Genomic DNA, 15,528 nt, shown 5'->3' with positions numbered 1-15,528 from the left:
TCCATCCATCCATCCATCCATCCATCCCTCCATCCATCCATCCATCCATCCATCCATCCATCCATCCATCCATCCATCCATCCATCCCCGTTTCCCCCCCGTCCTTTCCCGGGCTTTCCCCTCCCCCTCTCTCTCCCCACCCGGGATATCCCAGGACAGACCCGGGTCCTTTCCGGGCTCTCTTTGCCCCAGGCTCCCCCAGCCCAGGGGGGTCCGGGGGTCTCTCCCTCTCCGGTTTCCCCCCCGGGCGGGGCCGGGCCGGTGGCGGCAGCCCCGGTGAAGCCCGAGCCGCGCCCTGGCAGTGACGGATGGGCCCGGAGCTGCTGCCCTGGCGAATCCTCCGCTCCTGAAAGCATTCCCGGCTCCCAGGCCGACAGCGCCGGGGATTTGCTGAAGCCGCTTGAGAACCCATTTTCCCTGGAACCCATTTCCATGGCATGAATCACCGAGCGGAATGAACTCAATTAGTCCAGACAGAGGCAGGAGATAAATCAGGGTCCCATTAGGAAACCTGGAGGGTGATTTATGGCCCCGAGCGGCAGCGCTGGCTGTCTCCCTTCCCTGCCCATCTGCAGCCGAGCCGGGACCGCCGAGCTCTCCCGGGACCGGGGATGCTCCGGGCCGGGCCGGCCCCGCCCTGGCCGGCTGACCCAGATCGGAGCGTGCTCCTTTTCCAGCCTCATTCACCCTCCTTGCTCATTCATCCACCGCTGCTCTCCTGCTCCCGGAGCCTTCCTGGAAATCTGGGCTGGAATTTCCCCGGTTCCAGCTCCTCAGGGCGCGTCCCGACCCCGCTGCGCCATCCGGGGGGTTTGGATCCCCCTCAGGGGAAGGGGCCGGGAAGGAGCTGGATGGGTTCGTTCAGAGTGATCAGCCCGGATTTGGTTCGGCCACCCTCCCTGGGGAGGGTCTGTGTGCGGGCAGGAGCCGGAGCTGATTTTATCAATCATTTCTCAATCGTTTATCAATCGTCGTTATCAACCCAGCTGCTCCGGGCTCCTTCCAGTCAGCGGGGAGGGACCGGGCTCTGCCAGGGACAATTCCTGGTGCAGCAGCCCCAGGGCTCTGGGGGCGGCGCGGGGGCTCCCCCACATCCCTGAGCCAGGATTTCCCAGGGCTCAAAAAGGATTTTTGCCTCCCGGGTAAAACCCGAGTCCGGCGCTGGCCCCGGGAGCCTCTCCAAGGGCTGGGAATGCCCCGCGCCGCCCGGTGCTCCTTCCAAAAATCAACCACAAAAAAGTGTCGGGGGCTGCTGTTCCCCAGGGACAGTTCAGGTGCGGGGCTCGATCCCCTCGAGTTGACCGCTGCCTTTCCCGAGGGTTTTCCCGCAGCCAAGGGCAGCTTTTGGGTGACACAAACTTTGCCTCTTTCCCGCCCTCCAAAAGTGGATTTTTCACCTTTTCCCCCCTCGATTCTCCGAGCGCGGCTGGATCCGACCCCCCTCCCCCTTCCCCAGGACCCGCCAGCCCGCCCTAATGGGAGTCAGCGGGGAATTTGGGGGATCAATGGCTGGCAATTAACGCGCCCCGGAATCGGGGGAGGCGGCGGAGAGGTCCCACCCGGGAGGCTCTCGGTGCCGGGGAATGGGAACGCTGGGACGGAGCCATGCGGGAAGTGACGCCTGGGGAGCGCTGCGGGCGCATTTGGCACGGAAAGGGCCCGGCCTGGCAGCGGCGGCAGCCGAGAAATGGAAGCGCTGAGGGGGGCTCAGACAGGGCTGGGGCTGGCAAACCCCCCCCGTGGGCCACCCAACCCCCCCCCCCCGCGGGCCCCCCGGCCGGGCTGCTGAAGGAAGAGGCTGTGCTGGGGGGGGAGCAGGGGATGGGAGCCCCCCAGGAGTGGTATCTGTGACCCCCGATATCTGTGACCCCCTGATATCTGTGACCCCGATATTTGTGACCCCCTGATATCTGTGACCTGTGACCTCCCCAGTGTCTGTCACCCCCCCTTATCTGTGACCCCGATATTTGGGACCCCCCCCGATATCTGTGACCCCCCCAGTGTCTGTCACCCCCATATTTGTGACCCTCAGTGTCTGTGACCCTCAGTGTCTGTGACCCCCCACCGAAATCCGTGACCCGCCCCCCGATATCCGTGACCCCCCCAGTGTCTGTCACCCCGATATTTGTGACCCTCAGTGTCTGTGACCCCCCCCCGATATCCGTGACCCGCCCCCCGATATCCGTGACCCCCCCAGGGTCTCTCACCCCGATATTTGTGACCCTCAGTGTCTGTGACCCTCAGTGTCTGTGACCCCCCCCGATATCCGTGACCCACCCCCCGATATCTGTGACCCCCCCCAGTCTCTCCCTGCCCACCCCTGCCCTCGTTCCCAGCCCAGGGGCCCCGCGCTGTCCCCCCCGTCCCCCCGGGGCTCTGCCCGAGGCACAGGAGGCAGCGGGGGCTCCCTGACCCCGGGCCGGCTCCGGCTCCACAAAGCTCCGGATTGTTCCCCCCGGCGGCTCCTGCGAGACACAGGAAAACGGGGGGGAGGCGTTTCCAGGGATTCCTGCGGGCCCCGGGGTGCTCCGGGCGGAGCCTGTGCCCCAAAGGGCTGCGCATCCTGGGGGGGGCCACGGTGTACCCCACCCCATTGATCCCTTCCCTTCCCATCCCACTGATCCCATCCCATCCCATCCCATCCCAGTGATCCCATCCCATCCCACTGATCACATCCCACTGATCCCATCCTACTGATCCCATCCCATCCCATCCCATTGATCCCATCCCATTGATCCCATCCCACCCCACTGATCCTATCCCATTGATCCCATCCCATCCCATCCCACTGATCCCATCCCATCCCACTGATCCCATCCCATCCCACCCCACCCTACTGATCCCTTCCCATCCCATTGATCCCATCCCACTGATCCCATCCCATCCCACTGATCCCATCCCATCCCACTGATCCCATCCCATCCCACCCCACCCTACTGATCCCTTCCCATCCCATTGATCCCATCCCATTCCATCCCACCCCACCGATCCCATCCCATTCCAGTGATCCCATCCCATCCCATTGATCCCATCCCATCCCAGTTATCCCATCCCAGTGATCCCATCCCACTGATCCCATCCCACCCCACTGATCCCATCCCATTGATCCCATCCCATCCCATCCCTCCCGCGCAGGAAAGTGCAGGGATCGGGACACGGACAGACACACGGACAGACACACAGACAAGGCGTGCCCGCCGCTCGGCGCTGAGCGCGGACCCGCCCCTCTCCAGGGCCCGATCGATCCCGAGCCTTGGACCGGGACCAGGAGGGACCCGCCGGGGTCACCCGGGCGCGGAGAAGCACCTGGGACTGATTGCCCGGAACAAATGAGCAATTAAGGGCGCACCGGGAGCGCTGGGACATCCCGGAGCCCTCGCTGACCCCCGGGCGGTCTCCCTGGAAACGGCCCCACCGGGATGCTCGGCCCCGCCGGCACCGGCCGCACCGGGGCCCTCGGAGCCCCCCCGGCGGCGGAAGCGGCTCCGGCCCCACGGGCAGCTGGGGAGGCCGCACTGAAGGGCCTTTGTCCGGTGGCGGCGGGGATGCGGCCGGGAGGGCAGGATCTGTCCGGGGTAGGGCAGGATTTGTCCCGGGTAGGACAGGGTTTATCCCGGGTAGGACAGGATTTGTCCCGGGGAGGGCAGGATTTGTCCCGGGTAGGGCAGGATTTATCCCGGGGAGGACAGGATCTGTCCCAGGGAGGGCAGGATTTATCCCGGGTAGGACAGGATTTATCCTGGAGCGGGCAGGATTTGTCCCGGGGAGGGCAGGATTTATCTGGAAAATGCAGGATTTATCGGGGAGGGTAAGATTTGTCCCAGATCGGGAAGGAATGGGGGGGATTTGATGGATTTGGGAGGATTTTGCGGGATTTTGGGGGTCCCCAGCCCCTGTCCCCCGCTTTCTCCCCCCTCCAGGACATCAAACCCGAGCCCAGCTCGGAAGGAAATGAAAAACCGCAATCCCAGAGCTGGGCCGGGCAGGGTCAGAGGCTCAGGATTCATTAAGTCATTAACTCCCTTTTAATTGCAGCCCTTGCTGGGGACGCCGCTTCACCTGCGCGGGGACAGCGGCAGCCGCGGGGGTGGCACGGGCTCCTCCCGCCGTGTCCCCGCGCCCCGGGAATGTCCCCAACCTGCCGGGATCGCCTTTGGGTGCCCAGAGCCCTTCGCAAATCCCCTGCGAGCCCGAGGAGGAGGAGGATGGGGAAAGGTGGGAACCGGGGGGATGCGGGGTTTGGGGGGAATGCGGGTTTTGGGGGGATGCGTTTTGGGGGATGAGGGGTTTGGGGGGGATGCGGGGTTTGGGGGGGATGAGGGGTTTGGGGGATGCAGGGTCTGGGGGGGATGCGGGTTTGGGGAATGAGGGGTTTGGGGGGAATGAGGGTTTGTGGGATGAGGGTTTGGGGGATGCAGGGTCTTGGGGGGATGCGGGGTTGGGGGGATGAGGGGTTTGGGGGGTGGGGTTGTGGGGGGAATGAGGGGTTTGGGGGGGATGCAGGGGTCTGGGGGATGCGGGGTTTGGGGGGGATGAGGGGTTTGGGGGGATGCGGGGTTTGGGGGGGGGGGTGGGGGATGCAGGGTCTGGGGGGGATGCGGGGTTGGGGGGGAGGTGAGGGGTTGGGGGGGGATGCGGGGTTGGGGGGGATGCGGGGTTTGGGGGGGGATGAGGGGGGTGGGGGGTGTGGGTTTGGGGGATGCGGGTTGGGGGGATGGGGGTTGTGGGGATGGGGGTTGGGGGGGGTGCGGGGTTTGGGGGGGGTGGGGGTTTGGGGGGGAGGGGGGTGGGGGGGTTGGGGGTGGGGGTTGGGGGGGGGTTTGGGGGGATGAGGGGTTTGGGGGTGGGGGTGAGGGGGGGGGGGTTTGTGGGGGGGTTGGGGGGTGGGGTTTTGGGGGGATGCGTGGGGGGTGGGGTTTGGGGGATGCGGGGTTTGGGGGGGTGCGTGAGGTTTTGGGGGTTGGGGTTTGGGGGTTTGGGTTTTTGGGGGATGCGGGTTTGGGGGGATAGGGTTTGGGGATGTGGGGGGTGCGGGTTTGGGGGGGTGCGGGGTTTGGGGGGATGCGGGGTTGGGGGATGGTTTGGGGGGTGCGGGGTTTGGGGGGCTGCGCTTTTCCCTGACCCGATCCCAATTTCCTTGGAGCTGACAATTCCCAGCTCCCGGAGCCTTCCCGGATAACGCGGCCGGTTCCAGCCGGCGGATGAAATTCCTTTAAGGGCCGGTAGCCACCGGGGAACGGCGACAAGCCCCGGGGAGCGGCGGGGACCCCGGACCGGCAGGACCGTCCCGTCCCGTCCCGTCCCGTCCCGTCCCGTTCCCCCCGCGGCTCTGCGGGCACCGCCCAGCCCGGCACGGGGGGCTCAGCTCGGGGCTGCCCCACTCAGGGTCCCTCCCCGGTGGCATCGGGGACAATCCCTCCGCCATCTGCCATCCCCAAACCGGGGGTCCCGGTGCCACCCGGGGGGGGGGGGAGGGATTTTTGGCTTCCCCGGGGCGAGGCGGGTGGTGCTGTCTGAGCGGAAGACAGGCTGGGTTTTAAAGCAGATTAATTGAGCTGCACTGCGGACAGAGTTCAGAATGCAAACAGCCCTAATTCGATTTCTCTGACTTGCAAATCGCGGCAGGGAACTCGGCCGAAATCACATTAAGGCCGTTTCCACTCCGAGCCGTGTCCTCGCAGGGCTTTAATGCAGTTTCACTAATTGGATTTAAACGCTTATTGAGCCTAATTCGGGTTTGTGCCGGGCGCGGGGCTGGGCTGGGACCCCCGGGAAGGGTTGGGAACCCCCCGGGAAGGGCTGGGACCCCCGGGAAGGGTTGGGACTCTCCTGGGCTGGGCTGGGACCCCCGGGAAGGGTTGGGACTCTCCCTGGGCTGGGCTGGGACCCCCGGGCTGGGATGGGACCCCCGGGAAGGGCTGGGAACCCTCCTGGGAAGGGCTGGGAACCCCGAGCTGGGCTGGGACCCCCGGGAAGAGTCGGGATCCCCGGGAAGGGCTGGGACCCCCTGGAAGGGCTGAGACCCCCGGGAAGGGTCGGGACCCCCGGGAAGGGCTGGGAGCCCCTTGGGCTGGGCTGAGACCCCCGGGAAGGGCTGGGCTGGGACCCTCGGGAAGGGCTGGGAGCCCCCTGGGAAGGGCCGGGACCCCCGAGAAGGGCTGGGAACCCCTGGAAGGGTCGGGACCCCCCTGGGCTGGGCTGCGACCCCCGGGATGGGTTGGGACCCCTCCCTGGGCAGGGCTGGGACCCTCCCGGGAAAGGCTCGGGCCCCTCGGGAAGGGCTGGGACCCCCGGGAAGGGCTGGGAACCCCCCTGGGCTGGGCTGGGACCCCCGGAAAGGCTGGGACCCCCTGGAAGGGCCGGGACCCTCTGAGCTGGGCTGGGACCCCCTGGAAGGGCCGGGACCCCCTGAGCTGGGCTGCGACCCCCGGGAAAGGCTGGAACCCCCTGGGCTGGGACCCCCGGGAAGGGCCGGGACCCCCGAAGGATGGGGTGGGTGGGAGTGGCATCAGCACCAGCCCCACACGGGATTTGGGGTGGAAAACCCCCCAATCCTGGCCCCCCCCTCCCACCCCCGGAACCCCCGCGGGTCCCCCCCGGCCCCGGGGCTCGGCGCGTCCGTGCGGCGGCGGTTCGGGAGCGGGGGGAGGAGAAGAGGAGGCGCTTTGTTCCCAGCCCGGGGGGGACAAGGGGACAATGAATGAGCCCTTCTCGGGCCGCCCGCGCTGCCCGCCAGGAAATGTCCCCCAAAAAGGGACCGCGGCCTCGGGACGGGCTGGGGAGGGGCCCGGCGCTGGTTTGGGGTGCGGGTCTGCTGCCATCCCCCCAGAACGGGGTCCCAGCCCAATTTTGGGGTGCGGGTCTGCTGCCATCCCCCCAGAACGGGGTCCCAGCTCAATTTTGGGGTGCGGGTCTGATGCCATCCCCCCAGAACGGGGTCCCAGCCCAATTTTGGGGTGCGGGTCTGCTGCCATCCCCCCAGAACGGGGTCCCAGCCCAATTTTGGGGTGCAATCCCACAGCCACCCCCCAAAACAGGCTCCCAGCTCAATTTTGGGGTGCAATCCCACAGCCATTCCCAAGAACGGGGTCCCAGCCCAGTTTTGGGGTGCGGGTCTGCTGCCATCCCCCCAGAACGGGGTCCCAGCCCAATTTTGGGGGGCGGGTCTGCTGCCATCCCCCCCGAACGGGGTCCCAGCCCAATTTTGGGGTGCGGGTCTGATGCCATCCCCCCAGAACGGGGTCCCAGCCCAATTTTGGGGGGCGGGTCTGCTGCCATCCCCCCCGAACGGGGTCCCAGCCCAATTTTGGGGTGTGGGTCTGCTGCCATCCCCCAAGAATGGGGTCCCAGCCCAGTTTTGGGGTGCAACCCCACAGCCATTCCCAAGAACGGGGTCCCAGCCCAATTTTGGGGTGCAATCCCACAGCCATCCCCCCAGAACAGGGTGCCAGCCCAATTTTGGGGTGGGATGGGATTGGGAACGGGAATGGGATTGGGATTGGGAATGGACAACATGAACCCGGCACGAGCGAGGAGCAGAGCCCGAGGGGTGCAAATCCCCATCCATAAATCCCAGATTTAATGGGATTTTCCCTGTTGGATCCCGCGTCCTAAAGGGTCACCTGGCAGCGGAACCCGGGCGGTGTTTTTTTCCCTTTTTTTTCCCGTTTTTCGGGATTCCCGGAGCCAAAGGGAGAGCGCTGCTTCCCTCTAGCGGCTCCGGGGACAGGAGGGGACATTAAATCCCGGTGTCCATGGCTCAGGAAAGACAAGAAGCTGCTGGAAAGGGCCCGAGGGAGGGCATAAAAATGATTTGGGGTCTGGAGCAGCTCGGGTGAGGAGAGAGAGGGAGCTGGGCATGGTGAGACTGGAGGAGGGAAGGCTGAGAGTGGAAATATCCCATATTTCTATGGAAATATCCATGGGAATCTGTCACTGGAGAAGGGATCCCGTCAGTGCATGGAAATAACCTCAGATATCCATGGAAAGATCTCCGATATCCATGGAAATCTCTCATTCTGGAGAAGGGATCCCACCAATGCATGGAAATACCTCCAGGAGGTGTCAGACTCTGCTCAGCAGTGCCAGGACGAGGAGCAATGGCCAGAAATTAACCACGAGTCCCACCTCGGCAGGAGGGAGAGCTGTCCATGGAGGGTGGCCGGGACAGGTGACCAGGAAGGGTCTGAGGTGTCCCCCTGGGCATTCCAATCCCACTCGTGTCACCTGCTCCAGGTGGCGCTGCCTGGTCAGGGGGTTGGACTGTGTGACCTTCAGAGGTCCCAGCCTATTCTGGCATTCTGGGAACGGGCAGTGCTGCCCCCAGAATGCTGCCCGTGTCCCCCGCCTGTCCCTTGTCCCCGCACGCCCCCCATGTGCCTTCCCCCGCCAGGACTACATCTCCCAAGAGCCCTTGCGCGAAGCGCGCCCTTCCAGCCAATAGCGCGCGGCCTTGCTCAGCCCCCGGGGCGCCGCGGGGTGCACCGGAATCTATAGGCGGGCCGGCAGCGGGCACGGCAGCTGGGAACTACATATCCCAGAAAGCCCCGGGAGGCACGGACCAATGAGGATTGCGCGTCTTGGCACGGCGCACAGGCGCACTGGGGGGGGGGGCGGCCGCGGATTCATGTGGAGGTCAGCGGCGCGGCGGGAGCGGCGGGCGGGAGGGCGGCGGTGGGTCCGGGGAACCGGGGAAACCGAGCCGAGCTTAACCGAGCTGAACCGAGACAAACCGAGCCGAGCCGCGGCCTGAGGCGGGCGGGCAGGGTGGAGACAGCGAGGCTTTGGCCCCTGGGGTGCCCGTGCTGGGGTCGAGCGGCCTAGCGGGGAGCGGGGAGGCCCGGGGGGCGTGCGGGGCGTGGGGCCGGGGTGTGCAGGAGACCGGGGTGGTGTGGGGGACACACGGGCGGTGTGGGGGCACCGGAGGGGTCCGAGGCCGCGGGGTCCGAGCCTGGGCAGGGTCACGGGAGGGAAACCCCCGGGGCCGAGGTGTTTGTGGGGCAGAAGGAGCCCCCGGTGCGGTTCGGGGCTCTGGGCAGGCATCACTGCCCGGTGGGGTTCAGGGCTCTGGGCAGGGGTCGCAGCCCCTCCGGTGAGGTTTGAGAGTCTGGATGTTTTCAGGAGGGCTCTGGAGCGGGGCCTGGAGCGCTGAGATGGCTGCCAAGGTGTTCGAGAGCATCGGGAAGCTCGGCCTGGGCTTGGCTGTGGCGGGGGGAGTCGTCAACTCCGCTCTTTACAATGGTGAGTGGCGCGGGCTGGGTGCCCCCGATCGCTTCGTTTGGTGTTTCTATCCAAATCCTGACTTGTCAGGAAACAGACTGAGGGCCTGCAGTGCCTGTGAGCTCCTTCCTCCAAAAGTCACAGAGCTGCCCTGTGAGGAGCAGACTGGGGGGCCCTGGAGCTCCACCTGCAGCTCCTCTTTGCTCCAAACCATGCTGTTAATTAAGCCGTGCTGTTAATTAAGTCTCCAAGCCCCGCAGTAGCAGCAGCCCTAAGTGTTCTTTTTCCCCCGTGCAGTGGATGCAGGGCACAGAGCTGTGATCTTCGACCGCTTCCGAGGGGTGCAGGACGTGGTGGTGGGCGAGGGCACCCATTTCCTGATCCCCTGGGTGCAGAAACCCATCATCTTCGACTGCCGCTCGCGGCCCCGCAACGTCCCCGTCATCACCGGCAGCAAAGGTGGGTCTGGGGGCTCCAGGGCTTTGGGTTTGATCCTTCTGCACCTGCACTTGGGCTCCTAAAAGCTCTCAGGGGCCAGAAACGGAGCAAGGTCGGCCTCAGTGTGAGGTAAGGGTGACTGAGCTCTGGGACAGGTGACCAGGAATGGCCTGGAGTGTCCCTCTGAGATGCCAGCCCCAGCTGTGCCACCTGCCTTGGCTGGGTGATGGCCAGAGGTCCCTCTGAGATGCCAGCCCCAGCTGTGCCACCTGCTGCAGGTGTCCCTGCCTTGGCTGGGTGATGGCCAGAGGTCCCTCTGAGATGCCAGCCCCAGCTGTGCCACCTGCTGCAGGTGTCCCTGCCTTGGCTGGGTGATGGCCAGAGGTCCCTCTGAGATGCCAGCCCCAGCTGTGCCACCTGCTGCAGGTGTCCCTGCCTTGGCTGGGTGATGGCCAGAGGTCCCTCCCAGCCCCAGCTGCTCCTGGAAGAGTCAGGAGTGGTTTGGTCTCTTGAATAAAGAACAGCTTGAGGAACTCTTTGGTCCCAAATATTTGGGATCAGAAGGGGCCTTTGGAGATCCTCCAGTCCCAAATATTCCTTGTCTCTGGAGATCCCAGGAACATTTGGAGGGTCTCCAGGGCTTCTGGAGATCCTCCAGTCCCAAAAGATCCCAGGTGTCTCAGTGTGACACGGGAATGGTTTGATCTTCCTTTGGTGCTCTGAATCACTGAATCCTCCTGAGCAGCTGGGGCTGGGAGGGACCTCTGGAGCTCACCTGGGGCAGGTGACACAGGTGGGGCTGGGAGGGACCTCTGGAGCTCACCTGGGGCAGGTGACACGGGTGGGGTTGGGATTCTCCCTCTGCAGCAGCACAGAGCAGGACCCCAGAGGGGAGCAGGGCAGCAAAGCCAGCTCGGTTTTGGTGGCAAAGCGCAGCTGGGGAGTTTGCTGGGCAGCATTCCCTGCTGGTGCAGCATTCCCTGCTGGTGCAGCATTCCCTGCTGGTGCAGCATTCCCTGCTGGTGCAGCAGCCCTGAGGGAGGTGCTGCTCCTGCTGCAGACCTGCAGAACGTGAACATCACGCTGCGGATCCTGTTCCGGCCCGTGACGGCGCAGCTGCCGCGCATCTTCACCAGCATCGGCGAGGACTACGACGAGCGGGTGCTGCCCTCCATCACCACCGAGATCCTCAAGTCCGTGGTGGTGAGCACGCCCTGGGCTGCTGGGCTCTCCTGGCACCGAGTGGGGAATGTGCCGTGCCCTGGAATTGGGGAGTTCCAGCCTGGTTTGGGTGGGAGGCTCCTGGAAGCTCACACAGCTCCAGCCTTGCCGTGGGCTCCAAACCCCACCTGGGGTTCCAGCCTGGTTTGGGTGGGAAGTGCCTGGAAGCTCACACAGCTCCAGCCTTGCCGTGGGCTCCAAACCCCACCTGGGGTTCCAGCCTGGTTTGGGTGGGAGGCACCTGGAAGCTCACACAGCTCCAGCCCTGCCGTGGGCTCCAAACCCCATCTGGCCTGGCTGTGGACATTTCCAGGGGTGGGGACTCCAGACCTCCCTGGGAGGCCCTTTCCATGGGGAAATTGCTGCTGCTGTCCTCCTGGTGCAGCCTGGGGCTGTGTCTGGTCACTGTCTGCTCCCAGCGGTGTCCATCCTGTTCCCAGAGGTGTCCATCCCATTCCCAGCAGCATCCATCCTGTTCCAGCCATTCCCAGCAGTGTCTATCCCATTCCAACCTGTTCCCGGTGGTGTCCATCCTGTTCCATCCCATTCCCAGCGGTGTCCAGCACGTTCCAGCCGTTCCCAGCAGTGTCTGTCCCATTCCATCCTGTTCCCAGCAGTTTCCATCCTGTTCCATCCTGTTCCCAGCAGTGTCCATCCCATTCCCAGAGGTGCCCCATCCTGTTCCCAGCAGCATCCATCCTGTTCCAGCTGTTCCCAGCGGTGTCCGTCATGTTCCATCCCATTCCATCCCGTTCCCAGTGGTGTCCATCCTGTTCCAGCCATTCCCAGCATTGTGTATCGTGTTCCATCCCGTTCCCAGGAGTTCCCATCCCGTTCCCAGGAGTTTCCATCCCGTTCCCAGGAGTTCCCATCCCGTTCCCAGCAGTTCCCATCCCGTTCCCATCCCGTTCCCTGCCGTTGCAGGCCCGCTTTGACGCCGGCGAGCTGATCACGCAGCGGGAGCTGGTGTCCCGGCAGGTCAGCGAGGACCTCACCGAGCGCGCGGCCACCTTCGGCCTCATCCTGGACGACGTGTCCCTGGTGAGCTCTGCCTGCCTGGGACGGGGGGAGCCCGGGGTGGCCACAGCGTGGGGACAGGACAGGAGGGGATCCTTGAGTGCCCACAGCGTGGGGACAGGAGGGAGCCCTGGGTGGCCACAGCGTGGGACAGGACAGGAGGGGATCCCTGAGTGCCCAGACTGTGGGGACAGGACAGGAGGGGATCCCGGGGTGCCCACAGTGTAGAGACAGGACAGGAGGGGAGCCCTGGGTGCTCAGGGTGTGGGGACAGGACAGGAGGGGAGCCCTGGGTGCCCACAGCGTGGGGACAGGACAGGAGGGGAGCCCTGGGTGGCCACAGTGTGGGGACAGGACAGGAGGGAGCCCTGGGTGTCCACAGCGTGGGGACAGGACAGGAGGGGAGCCCTGGGTGTCCACAGCGTGGGGACAGGACAGGAGGGGAGCCCTGGGTGTCCACAGCGTGGGGACAGGACAGGAGGGGAGCCCTGGGTGGCCACAGCGTGGGGACAGGACAGGAGGGGAGCCCTGAGTGGCCACAGTGTCCACAGTGTGGGGACAGGACAGGAGGAGATCCCTGGGTGCTCAGGGTGTGGGGACAGGACAGGAGGGGATCCCTGGGTCTCCAGGGTGTGGGGAGAGGACAGGAGGGGAGCCCTGGGTGGCCACAGCGTGGGGACAGGACAGGAGGGGAGCCCTGGGTGGCCACAGTGTGGGGACAGGACAGGAGGGGAGCCCTGGGTGGCCACAGCGTGGGGACAGGACAGGAGGGGAGCCCTGGGTGGCCACAGTGTGGCAGGCTGGACGCTTGGACACGTGTGACTGTGTTTGTAGGGATGTCATGGTCACAGCTCTGCTGTTGTCCCCGTGACCTTGGGCAGCCTTTGGTGGCCTCTGGGTGGCCTCAGCCCTCCCTGTGCAGGGGTTTTGTCGCCCCACAGGAGCTGCTGAGGGGGGTGGATTGGGCTGCAGGTGCTTTGGGATTGAGCAGCAGCTCCACAGGCACCTCTGGAAGCACCAGGAGGGAAAATTCCCACTGGGACAGCAGAAAATTCCCACTGGGACAGCAGAAAATTCCCACTGGGACAGCAGAAAATTCCCACTGGTTCCTCTGCTGAGCTGTCCAAGGAGGGAGCTCTGCTCTCCCAGCTCCCTTCAGAAATAAAATCGATCCTGCTGGGAGCACAGGGCTGGCAGGAAGCCTCTGCAGAAGGTGACTTTGTTTCTGCCAAATCGGAATTTGGACACTTTGTTTCTGGAGCTTTCCCCGTGTGGGATCCCGGTGGGATTTCTTTCAGGGATCCCGGTTTCTGTCCCCATCCCGGTGTGTCACTGTGGCAGCAGAGCTGCTGGCAGCGATCCCTGCTGTGACCTGGTTTGGTTTGTGCCCCCAGACACACCTGACCTTTGGCAAGGAGTTCACGGAGGCGGTGGAGATGAAGCAGGTGGCACAGCAGGAGGCAGAGCGGGCCAGGTTCATCGTGGAGAAGGTACCTGCTCCTTCAGGAGATGGGCAGCACCTCTGCTGTCCCCTTCCCTCTCCAGGGGTTCTTCCTTGAGTATCCTCTGCCAGCCATCCTGGAGTGCTGATCAGAAATGGGTTTTTCCCCAAGATCCAACATGAAACCCAGCTGGAAAGGCTCCACCTTCCACCCCACAGCTGATTGCAGCTGTGCTGGCTGTTTGCTCCCGGGAGCAAACAGCCAGCAATCATCCCAGGATTCCTTCTGGCTCATCCCTGCTTGGATCCACTCTGCATCATCTCTGGGAGCCTCCAGTGGGGTTTTCATCTCTTGTGGCAGCTCAGATTTCAGCTGGCTGCAGATCTCTGGGTTTGGGAGCTGCCAAACAAGGGGGATCTCCGGGTGGGACAGGACAGGAGGGGATCCCTGAGTGCTCACAGCATGGGGACAGGACAGGTGGGACAGATAGCCCAAAAATCACCAAAATTCAGCTTGAAATTGCCTTTTTTCCTTTTCCCACAGTGGGCAAATCAGTTTAATTTATCCTAGGGTTCATCCACCCAGTTTAAAGAGCAAAACCACAAATCAAAACCATAAATCAAAGCCATAAATCAGAACCTGCCATGGCTGGGGGAGCCCCGCGGGGCGGTGCCGCTCCGTCCGTCCGTCCGTCTGTCCGTCCATCCCCGTTTCCCCGCTCTCCCTGCAGGCCGAGCAGCAGAAGAAGGCAGCTGTGATCTCTGCAGAGGGCGACTCCAAGGCTGCAGAGCTGATTGCCAACTCTCTGGCCACGGCGGGGGACGGGCTGATCGAGCTGCGCAAGCTGGAGGCGGCCGAGGACATCGCCTACCAGCTCTCGCGCTCGCGCAACATCACCTACCTGCCCTCGGGCCAGTCCGTGCTGCTGCAGCTGCCCCAGTGAGCCCCTGCCCTGCCCAGGCTGGGGGGAAACACCAAAAAAAAAAAAAAAAAAAATAGGGGGGAAAAAGGAAAAAAAAAATCATTGGAATTTCCTCGCGGAGGAAACGGAAATTTGGAGAGTGGAGGGATTTTTTTCTTTCTTGGATGGGGAATCAAATAAAAGTGAATGGTGGCGACACCAGGACTGAGGTTCCTCCCCTGTGACTCTGAGTTGGAATTCCCAAATTTTCTTGAACTCCCAGAGATTTGGGAATTGGCCCTCTGCGGGCAGTTGGAGCAGCAGGAGCAGAGTTTTCCTGGGGTGGAGCCCAGGTGAGTCCCTGGCCACGGGCACGGCGTCCATCAGGGCTCAGAGGTGGCTCAGGGCCTTCAGGCTGGCTGGGCTGTCCCCACCTGGGCTGGGACAGGGATGCTCAGGGCCCTGAGCAGTGTCAGTCCTTCAGGTGTCACCTGAGAGCCTGTCACAGTCCTAAGGCTGGCACCCTGGGTCCTGGCATTTTGTTTTTGTGCTGCTGTCTCAGGAGAAGTGAGGGCTGGGCTGGCTGGGACAAGTCCTGGCAAAGAGGGATCGATCCTGACACCTGCAGGGCCTGGAAGGTGAGTCTGACTGGGTTTGTGTCATCAAGTAAGAGCACCTGGGGCAGCCTCAGGGGCAGCCAGGATCTGCTGGGCACTGGGACAGGCACCTGGCCCTGCTGCAGCCACCCCGGGTGGGGCAGGGCCCAAATCTGGGATAATTCCTGCCCTGGAGGGAATTGGAATCATCCCCCAGGTGGGGCAAGACCCAAACCCAGGATAATTCCTGCCCTGGAGGGAGTTGGAATCATCCCCCAGGTGGGGCAAGACCCAAACCTGGGATAATTCCTGCCCTGGAGTGGGCTGGCAGCTCGGGGAGAGCAGATGGGGAGGAGTTTCCTTGTGGCTTCTTTTGTGATGTTTGCCCGAGGGGATCCAGCAGAAAATGTCCGGGAAAAAGAGGGGTGGGGGAGCAGGAACGCCATGGAAAAGAGCAAGAATCACGTGGAAAAGAGCAGGAATAAGATGGAAAAGAGCAAGAATCACGTGGAAAAGAGCTGGAATAAGATGGAAAAGAGCAGGAATGACATCCCAGGTCAGGCTGGAGACGGGCAGCGACCCTCAGGGCCAAGCTGGGGCTCAGCACTCCTTGGCCGCCCCTCCTGTCTTCCATCAGAACTGCACAATTCCAGTGGGATCCTGGGGAAGAGGCTGGGAAAGGACAGGGCTCCAG

The 15,528-nt window shown here is 63.9% G+C and overlaps 1 protein-coding gene and 1 long non-coding RNA gene across 3 annotated transcripts; both read left to right on the top strand.

Moving 5' to 3' along the window:
- The first annotated feature begins 3,478 nt into the window (after positions 1-3,478).
- LOC127060893 (uncharacterized) lies at positions 3,479-5,708 on the top strand. Its single transcript, XR_007780255.1, has 2 exons — positions 3,479-4,215; positions 5,144-5,708. It is a non-coding gene; the product is annotated as an uncharacterized LOC127060893 (long non-coding RNA).
- Positions 5,709-8,551: 2,843 nt separating this feature from the next.
- PHB1 (prohibitin 1) lies at positions 8,552-14,468 on the top strand. Of its 2 annotated transcripts, none has more exons than XM_050985923.1 (7): positions 8,552-8,634; positions 9,121-9,240; positions 9,517-9,678; positions 10,718-10,860; positions 11,803-11,919; positions 13,290-13,385; positions 14,068-14,468. In XM_050985923.1, the coding sequence occupies exons 2-7, from the start codon at positions 9,153-9,155 to the stop codon at positions 14,278-14,280; spliced, it is 819 nt and encodes a 272-aa protein (XP_050841880.1). In that variant the 5' UTR covers positions 8,552-8,634; positions 9,121-9,152; the 3' UTR covers positions 14,281-14,468. The 2 variants fall into 2 exon arrangements, with proteins under 2 accessions (XP_050841880.1, XP_050841879.1); XM_050985922.1 differs by having other exon boundaries at positions 8,595-8,673.
- The last annotated feature ends 1,060 nt before the right edge of the window (positions 14,469-15,528 follow it).

Source organism: Serinus canaria, chromosome 27, assembly GCF_022539315.1.
Source record: "Serinus canaria isolate serCan28SL12 chromosome 27, serCan2020, whole genome shotgun sequence".
NCBI lineage: Eukaryota > Metazoa > Chordata > Aves > Passeriformes > Fringillidae > Serinus > Serinus canaria.
Note: the sequence above shows the minus strand (reverse complement) of the source record. Positions and strands in the feature narration are given on the sequence as shown.